This window comes from Choloepus didactylus, chromosome 18 (assembly GCF_015220235.1).
Source record: "Choloepus didactylus isolate mChoDid1 chromosome 18, mChoDid1.pri, whole genome shotgun sequence".
In the NCBI taxonomy this organism is placed as follows: domain Eukaryota; kingdom Metazoa; phylum Chordata; class Mammalia; order Pilosa; family Megalonychidae; genus Choloepus; species Choloepus didactylus.
Genome location: NC_051324.1, coordinates 51,145,922 through 51,155,624, shown reverse-complemented (window position 1 = coordinate 51,155,624; position 9,703 = coordinate 51,145,922). Strand labels below are relative to the sequence as shown.

The 9,703-nt window shown below is 57.9% G+C and overlaps 1 protein-coding gene across 1 annotated transcript; it reads left to right on the top strand.

Moving 5' to 3' along the window:
* The first annotated feature begins 4,622 nt into the window (after positions 1–4,622).
* Positions 4,623–8,736, top strand: LOC119513583 (keratin, type I cytoskeletal 15-like). The gene is given in 8 exon segments (XM_037808914.1): positions 4,623–5,111; positions 6,052–6,134; positions 6,248–6,404; positions 6,916–7,077; positions 7,174–7,299; positions 7,462–7,682; positions 8,135–8,160; positions 8,642–8,736. Coding segments are annotated over 8 exon segments (1,359 nt in total).
* The last annotated feature ends 967 nt before the right edge of the window (positions 8,737–9,703 follow it).

Genomic DNA, 9,703 nt, shown 5'->3' with positions numbered 1-9,703 from the left:
GGAAGGATATTTATTTTGTTATCTCAGCTCCTGGGTGGGGATGGGCCAGGCCCTCTTTAGTTTTTATTTGGACCCAAAGTCCAACACTGTTGACTTTGGTGACTCCTTTCCCAGGAAAGGGCAGGGAAGGCACTCACGTACTATAACTGTTATGGTAATTTCTATTCCTATAACCACCCTGGGAAATAAGCTTCATTCCCATTTTATAGAGGAGTAAATTAAAGTGCGGAGAGGTGGTTTGTCATGTATCTAACACATGTCAAAGGTGGGATTGTGGCTTTGCTTCCAGATTTAGCTTTCTTTCCACTGGACTCCCCCTAAGGGTTGGTGTACATTGTGTGAAATGAACATTTGTTGAACACCTACTATGTGCCCTTGAATCAAAGTACCCTAAAAGGTAGTTAATAGGAGCTGCATTTTATAGATGAGGAAATAGGTCAGAGAGGTTAAGTAACTTGCCAAGGCTACACAGTGACTCCATTGCAAAGCCAGGACTAGAGTCCAGGTTTCCAAGTTCTTAGTCTATGTGCCACCACTGCCCACGTGGTCTCCTAGGGTTGACACCACTTGTTTCAAATCCTCTAAATACATTCCAGTCTTGCTCCGGGTGAAGGCCCAGGTCTGGGATCCCCTGCGGGGTCTTTCTGACATTTTTTCCACCTAAGCAGGGAGGAATGAGGGCTTTGGGGTCAGAGCCAGAGTAGGGAGGGCAGGTGTCCCTGCTCGCCCATTGCCAGGCTGGAGCAGGCATACCTGTCAGTGTGCATCTGTGTGGTGCAAGCACTAACACATAGTCCCTTCTGGGGCACCCCGTGGAAGCCCCTCAACAACCATCAGCCCATACCTGGGCCCAGAGCCTGGAATGGGACCCAGCAGTGACCCAGACCCCCCAACCCGAGCTTGCTCAGGGGCTGCCCTGGGCCGGCAAAGGAACACAAGTCCCAGCTTCCTGGTACAGCTCTGCCCTCGGGAGGGTATGGTCCTGCCCTTGTGTTTTTAGCTCAGCTGCCAAGAACTGAGGCCAACTAAAGGTAAATAAGAGGCCCATAAAGAAGTTCCACTTCTCAAGCTGAGTCAGGCCCTGCAAGTGTGTGACGGCCAGGAGGGAGAGGGGTGACAAGCACTCCCCATGGAGCTGTTGGAAGGTCTCCAGGGAAATGCTTGCTGCTGTGTGCCCAGCACCGTGCTAAGGAGGCTGGTGATCCTGAAGAAGGCACTACTCCTGCCATTTCCTGTGGGCCTTTGAGAGGTTCACTGGCTTGCTCCAAATGCTTAGCTGGTGAGAGGCAGATGTGAATGTTGAGACCCCAGAGCCCTGCTGTCCCCCTCTCCCCGCTGCAGCTCTGGGTGACTAGGCCCTTCTCTCCTGCCTCCAGCCGATCTACATCCCCTGCTCTGTCTTCTGTACCCACAAGCCTCCCACTCTGCTTAATTCTCAGAGGCCTGGCCGCACCCCAGGCTGGGACTGCCCAGCGATATGTTCATCCCCTGTTCATGAAAGCCTCTATTGTCCCAGCTGAAACTCTCCCCTCTGCCCACAGGATCCCTGAAATGTGGCTGGGGGTGGGGTCGGGGCCCACACAGGTGGCACAGGTGCCTGGGCACAGGTCTAGGGGCCCGGCTTCCTTTGTGTGTGCAGGGGAGGGGCAGCGCTGGGGACACTTTTCTGTCTGCTTGGGAACTGCATTTGAAAACACGAGGAAGCCAGGGTGTTCTGCTGACCCCAGCCTGCTCTGACCAGGAGGCTGGGCTGGGGGTGGCACAGGGAGGGGGTGGGAGAGGCTTGGGGTGGGGGGGCGAGGTCTTTCCATCAAAGCTGGCCACCGTGACCACTTGGCAGCATGCAGACCGTTTGCTGCCAGGCGTTACCCTCCATCCCTGTGAGTCAGGCCGAGTAGGAGTTATTTTCATTTTCCTCATAAGTGGACTAAGACTCAGAGAGAGGAGTTGCGATCCCCCAAAGCCAAACACCCACTACATGAGAAAGGAGGATTTGCAAGGACGTCTCCAGGCCCAGTCAGCATGCCCATGGCATCTCCCTGGGGCAATGGGGAGAGGGGAGATTCCAATGTTCATGGAGACCCTTCACCCTATGTGCTGTTAAATATTCACTATGGCCCTGTAGTTGGGATCGGTGTTCATGCCCAGAGAGGTTGAGTCACTCCCAGTGGGCTGCACAGCCCCATCCCGGGGAAGGGAGGCTCGCTGCCAGGGACAGCCTGGCTGAGTGCAGCAGGAAAAGGACAGAAACTGGCCCCCAGGGACCTGGGGGCAGGGCCTGAGGCCAAGTCCTCTCTGGGTGCTAATGAGGAGACGTGGGGCTCTGGGTATTGTCTGGGTAGCTGCTCTCAGTAGTTGTCTGGACTGAAACCAGGTATTTGTGATGTGGGCAGCCAGGGGCAGCTTCTGCCCTCCACTTGGGCCCCATGGTGTGGGGAAAGCCACCTCAAGAGGAGCAGGAGGGGGCTGGCAGGGGTCCAGTCCTTCCCTAACTCTGGGGCGATGACAAGTAATTGTTCCTGTGTTGATTGCTGGGGCCTAAATGTCTGCAGAGGCTTGAATGAGCTCTGGCTGATGCCAAATTTGATTATTTTTCTTTTGGAGGAAGACGGTATTCTCCCACCCCTGAGCACAATACTGCTCTGTCTGCACCCAGCCCTTAGGAGGGGGGGCTCATGGGGGAGCTCACCCCCTCTCACCGAGGCCCGAAGTCCTCATTCCAACCCTCCCAGCTCCGACGCAGGAACCTGGAGTCTGCAGGAGGTTCTGCCTTTTCCTGTTCCCAATTTGAGCAGGGGTCAGAAGACTTATTTGGAGGCTGGTGCTGCCCCTTCCTGGCTGTGCTGCCCGGCACAAATCGCTTGACCTCTCTGAGTCCTGGTTTCATTCCTTCTGAAACGGCAGGGATCATCCTCTGGGTCATGAGGATTAGAGGAGGTGATGGATGCAGAAATGCTTTGTGAACTGTGACACGTGTAGCGACGGTGAGGGATTATTGTTATTACAGCCATAACAACCACCTGCGTTGCCAATAGGTGCTGGCTTCGGAAGACTGACACTCTAAGTCCCTTGGCTCACAGGACAAGTTCTGATGCCCAAGGACAAAAGTCCTTCCTGGCAAGGATACTTGGGCATCCCAGATCCTGGACATGCACCCCACAATATGGCCCCTTAGGGGATGGGAAGCCAAGAGGAGGCAGGATGGAGGCTCATGGGCTTTAGCACTTCCCTGTGAGAGCTGAGTGCCCACTTGCCACAAGGAAACCAAGACTTAAGAGGTGACATGTCCAGAATCTCACAAGTGTTCATTGATAGAGTCAGGATTTGAACCCAGGCCCAAGGGACTTGACAGCCCTGTCCACCTCACCTGGCTGCAGCCCTGGGCCAGGAATCCCACCTCCTGACTCTGCAGCCCAGTCTTAGCTCAGCTCTCTACGCTCCAGCTGCCACAAGCCCCCTTCCCCAATTCCTGGAGCCCCAGTTGGCACTGTCCACAGGTATCAGGTATCCCAGGACAGCTGGGCCCCAGAGCTGTGGGCCGAGGATGCGTTCCTCGGAGTGATGGCTTCCCCTCTCTGAACTCAGGCTCCTTCTCCGTGGCCTACGAGGTCTCCGTCCCAGGTGGCTTGCAGGCTGCCTGCCAGGCCTCCCTTTCTCTTTTCTCCCCACATGGCTCATGCTTGTTAGGGCAAAGGGGGGCTAATCTGGCTCTGCTAAGCAGTGACATGCCTCTCCCAAGGGGAGCTGGGGGCTTCTGGAACTTGTCCCAGGCTTATCTGCCGTAATTTGCCCAAACACGCCCCTGGAGCAAGTGAAGGTTCAGTGACGTGCAGTTGGCAGGTGGCAGGTTTATCAATCAGCCCCTTGTCAGCCCTGAGCCGGCTGGGTTTCTGTGGGAATGCAAGTGCCATGCACACGGAGGTCGGGGGTGGGACGGGGGTGGGAGAAGCAGGAGGGAGGCTGTGGCTGGGGAGGGGAGTGGGGGTGGAGGAGGAGCATCCGTCCATTCGCAGCATTATGGAAGGGACAGTGCTGGCCCCTCTGATCACCTCAGCTGGACCTTGACTCAAGGCCCCCTCTCGGCTCCCCAGTCTGCTCCCACGAGCCCTGCAACTCTCGGGGCCCCTGCTCCCCGCGGCTCATGCACGGGCCAGTGAGCCAGGAGGACCCAAAGATGGACTCCCAAACTGGGAGCTGCCCGCCTCGGGGCGAGGGGCAGGAGGCAAGTCCAGCCCAGAGCCCAGCTGGCCCGAGCAGCTCCAAAGCGGTGTTGTGCTGAAAGGTTTTCTCCCTGAGTGGAGAAGAACCTGTAACCCAAGTGTCAAAACCATGGCCTGGGGCAAAACACCATTAATTCTGAATCATCTCTTTTGTTGCAATAAAAAAAAACAAAACAAAAACTCTGCACCAGCCCTGTCGGGGTGTACAAGCAGCTGTGTTTGTTGGGAATGCAGAGGAGTTGGCTTCCCTTTGGGGGAAGAGATGCAATCCCACGACACCCTCCGAGGGGTATATAAGGAGCCCCAGGCCGGGCGCTGATAGGCGCAGTGCTGGGATTTTGGACCAACTCTGCACCTCCTGCTGGCGCCTTTTATTTGCTGAGAACTCACCAGCTCCTGCTGATGGCCACGTGTCGGCAGACTTCTTCCTCCATCTCTGGGGGTGGCTCGACCCGGGGGGCTTCCCTCCAGGGTGGGGGCAGTGGCTTTGGTGGGAGGAGTCTCTATGAGGGAGGTGGAAGCCGGTTTGTCTTCTCGGGGTCCGGAGGGGGCTCTGGGGGCTCCATGAGCTGTGGCTTTGGTGGAGGGACTCGTGGTGGTTTCGGAGGAGGCTTTGGAGGTGGCCTTGGTGGCAGCTTTGGTGGGGGTTTTGGAGGTGACTCTGTTGACTTTGGTGGTGGCGATGGCGGCCTCCTCTCTGGCAATGAGAAGATCACTATGCAGAACCTGAACGACCGCCTGGCCTCCTACCTGGACAAGGTGCGTGCCCTGGAGGAGGCCAACGCCGACCTGGAGGTGAAGATCCGCAACTGGTACCAGAGGTGGAGCCCGGACAGCCCCGAGCAGGACTACAGCCCCTACTACAAGACCATTGAAGAGCTCCAGGACCAGGTGAGCCCCCGGATGCTACGAGAGGGGAGCAGGTGGCTGATGCCCTGAGCACGTCTTGACGACAGTGGTGCTGCTGATTTGAGGAAATCAATTCCTGCCGAGGCAGTGACCACCTGTATTGTAATTTGAACGGCAGTGATTGCTTGCCAGGTGCAGATGCCAGCACACATCTGCTGGACATGGCAGTGCTGGGAGAACTTGGGAATCTGGTTAGGACCCATGGGGGCACAGGTGGGGGCAATTATAGAGAGCCCCTCCCCAACCCCTGCCTTGCCCACCCCCCATCCTCTGCAGGGTTCTGTATGCAGTGTTCGGTGTCTTCTCTGGCAACACAGTGTTTGAGTATAGCCCCATGGCCCCTAAGTTCCTGGACCTCTTGCTTCACCCCTGAAAGACATCTTTAGTCCCCAAAGCACTTTCAGAACTTAGGAGACCTGGGAACTGCTATGGGTCCTGCCACCCACCCACTCACCCATTCACTCACTCACTCATCTGTAGAAAGCCTTCTTAGTTGCTCTCCGGTGCCCACTGCTCGGATGTCCCGTTGCTCCACGGCTGGTCAGGGTGTGCTGGAGGGTCAGTGACATGAGCTGTCCACGGAGGAGGCCGGTGGGGTGCCCCTGAGGGCTGTTGTCGGAGCCTACAGCACCCCGCTCCACCACAGCCCTGGCCGAGCAATTCCCACAGGAATTCCAGGCGATACTGGCTCCTGGGGCCTACGTGCCCTGCAGACCGTGAGGGCAGCCCCTCAGGTGCCCCAGGGAGGGTGGTGTAGGGCAGAGCCAGTGATGCAAACTCAAGGGGAGGCCGAAGTCTGCCCCAGGGACCCAGAGGGGCAGAGTCTCAGGGTGGGGTCCGACCTTGGGGGTAAGGCTGGGAAAGCAGCAGGGGAGCAGGGCGGAGGGGCATCCTCTGGGCACCAACTACCTGTGTCCTGCAGACTGTGGCAGCCAAAGTGGTCAACTCCCAGATTAACCTCCAGATCGACAGTTCCAGACAGGCTGCGGAAGACTTCAAGAGCAAGTGAGTTCCCGCCTCCCTGTCCCCTTCCGGCACTCCCCCTTTCCTAGGCTTCCCCTCCTGCTCCCTCTCCTGACACCCCACCTTTCCTTACTTTGGGCTCCATCTCTTCCCAGGAATGAGAGTGAGCTGTCCCTGCGGCAGATGGTGGAGGCCGACACTGATGCGCTGCGCAGGGTGGGGGACAACCTGACCCTGGCCAAGACCGACCTGGAGATGCAGGTGGAAGGCCTGAAGGAGGAGCGGGATGAGCTGAAGAAGAACCACGAGGAGGTGAGAGCGGGCAGGGGCTGGAGGGGGTCGGAGGGTGGGAGGCAGAGCGGGGCAGCTTCTGCTCCCCCACAGTTGGTCAAAGGGCTTCTTGGTTCAGAAGTCCACCCCCCCCAACACCCACCCACCAGAAACAGGGGGCCCCCTGGGGAGGACGGGGCTGGAGCCTGGCCTCTCTCTGTGGACCCAGATGCATCTTCTCTACTCACAGCCAGGGCAGGGCAGCCACTGCGAGCTGCTGCCTCCTGATCCACGTCATGAGCTCACCCAGGGCCCTCCTGCCCTGGGGTTCTCCCTCGGTTAGGACCTTGAGCAGAAGAGGGACCCCAGAGGAAGGGCCCACGTGATCAAAGCTCTTCAAGTAAAATGGGAAACCGAGGCCCAGAGTGGGGGAGTGGCGTGCCAACGTCATGCAGTGAATCAGGAGCAGAGCCAAGCCAGGCTCATAAGGCCCCAGACTCTGGGCTCCCTCCTCTGTCTGCTGTCTCCTGAATGGGCCCCTGCCTCCCTGCAGGAGATGAAGGAGTTTGGCAGCCAGCTGGGGGGTCAGGTCAAAGTGGAGATGGACGCCACCCCTGGTGTGGACCTGACCCGTGTGCTGGCGGAGATGAGGGAGAAGTACGAGGCCTTGGCGGAGAAGAGCCGCCGGGATGCTGAGGCCTTGTTCTTCAGCAAGGTGGGGCCTGACCCCCCAACCCCGCCCCAGCCGCCCAGGAGGGAGTAGCTCTAGGGAGGCCTGTGGGGCTGACTGCCCTTGTGGGCAACTCTGCAGACTGAGGAGCTACACAAGGAGGTGGCTTCCAACACGGAAGTGATCCAGACCAGCAAGACGGAGATCACGGAGCTGAGACGCACGGTCCAGGGGCTGGAGATGGAGCTGTAGTCCCGGCTCAGCATGGTACGGTCGCCCCCACCCCCACCCCCACCCCAGCATCTCTGGGATGACGGACCCTCCCACCCTCCGGGGCTGGTGCATCACCCCCTTCCTCCCCCTCCCCTCTGGCCACCCACTTGGGTTCCTTTCTAGCCTGATTTGTCTATTGACCTATTGCCCCGCCAGAAAGCCGGGCTGGAGAACTCGCTGGCGGAGACCGAGTGCCGCTACGCCATGCAGCTGCAGCACATCCAGGGGCTGGTCGGTGGCCTTGAGGCCCAGCTGAGTGAGCTGCACAGCGAGATGGAGAGCCAGGACCAGGAGTACCAGCTGCTGCTGGACGTGAAGACGCGGCTGGAGCAGGAGATCGCCACGTACCGCAGCCTGCTCGAGGGCCACGAGGCCAAGTATGGGCAGGGGTACAGGGGGTGGCATGAGAGGGGCTGGTTATGGCTGGGGTAGAGATTCATCTTCAAGGGATGGCATGATGTCCCCCAAGTGGCAGTGCGGTGCATTGAAAAGAGAACTGAGCAAGGAGTCAGGGGGTCTGGATTGGGCTGTGGTTTTGGGAGGCGTGTCCCTGGGCACGTCACTTCATCACTCCGAGCCTGTGTTTCTTCTATAAATGATAGAGGTTGGGCTAGTGGTCTCTAAGATTCAATGCTGGTTCCGTTCTCTGCATGACATAGATGGGGTGTCGTTACAGATCAGAATCTGTATAGAAGGGGTGGTGGTCTGGAAGGGTCATCCAATGGCCCAGCCCCTAGAGAAGCTGGGTCTGGGGGATGGTGGTAGTGGGTCTGGGGAGCACCGTATAGCTTTGGCCCTTTGCTTCCATCTGCTTCCCTCTCTTTTTCAGGATGACTGGAGCTGGCACCAGGGAAGGTAAGAAGGCTTAACTCTTCCAGCAAAGGGTGGAATCAAAGCACTGTTCCTCTTGGAATCAGTTGAAGGAGAAAGGGGTCAATCATCCCAGTAGGGTGGAGGCATTCCCATTGCAACAAGACCTCTTCCCCAGTGGGATCTTGTACCTGTCCCAGGTGGGACTGGGGAGCGATGTTTATTGAGAACCTTCCAGGTTGAGCAGTCCTTGTCCAGGGCAGGTCTCTCTTCCCAGGCCCTGCCCTTTCTGGGCTTACAGGGTAGGTTGTCCAAGATCACTCCCTGATCACGTGCAGCTTGAAACCTTGGCAATTCTGTTTACTGCCAGTTCAACCCTAGACCTCCTGGCACGTCTTGAAGGACAGGCCAGGGGCCATTTTCTAGGGGTGCCATCCTGTTTTTCCAGAGCTCAGTGAAGGTCCTGGCACTGTGGGGGGGTAGGGAGGGGACGTCCCTCCACTCCGAAACTGCCTCCTTTCTATAGATGTCCTGGGAGGTGGTGGAGGCAGCAAAGTCCGCATCAATGTGGAGTCATCGTTGGACAGCAAGGTGGTTTCTTCTGCCAAGAGAGAAGTCTGAGTGCCCAGTGCAGGACACACATCCCTCACCACCCCCACCCTTCCCAGGCTGAGTTGGGGGAGGCCAGAGGGGCCAGAAAAGCAGACTCCAGTCTTTGCCTTCAGTGGGTGATCAGCTGAAGAGGGTCCCCCTGTTTCCTGGTTCAGGGCTTTGAGGCTCTCTTGCCCCTTTCCCTCTCCCCCCACCTCCTTTAGAGTGGGAGGTGGAGAAGCAGTTGTATTGTGTCACTGAGCTCGTTCATATGGTGTCTGTCCATGCAATCAAGAATGGCTTTTTCTTCTGCAAATGTCTCTTGGCAGTATGTTCAGTTTGTCTTGTTGGGGTCCAGACTGACCTCTGGCCTCTGAGGAGGCCCAGGTGATGACAGCTCCCACTTTGGCCCCTTCGCCGTGCGGTCATAATTCATTCTTTGGGGTCACCCGGGGTGCTGGTGTCTGGGACAAACCCAGTGCTGCTCAGATGAACTTGATCTTCTGGTTTACCCCGTGGGCTGACAGTGGCAGTGGGGGTGTGTGTGGGGGGGCTTGGGGCCACCCTCAGAGAGGTTTGGGGCACCTAGCACAGAACTTGACACATCTGATAATTATTGACGGATGGCTGCTTTTACAGATTCCCACTGTGAGGCTGGCACCGTGCTAGGCACACCCCCCCATGTGTCTCATTTAGGACAACTGGGGGTGGTCTGACTCATTCCCATCTCAGATGTGAGAATACTGGCGTCAGAGGGGTGAATGATTTGCCGAGTGGCTTCCTGGGCAGTAAGCAGCAGGGCTGGGCCTGGGCCCCCACATTGGAATGACCGAGACCAGGGCTTGCTCTGGGGCCCCAGGCACTGGCCCCTCACAGCCCTCTGCCAGGGGCCCTCAGCCTTGACTGCAGCTCTCACCACCAGTGCTGCTCGATTCTTTCCTCCATTCCAGTCAGGGCACGTCTGACCCTCAATGGCACCTCTGTTTCCCTGACAAAC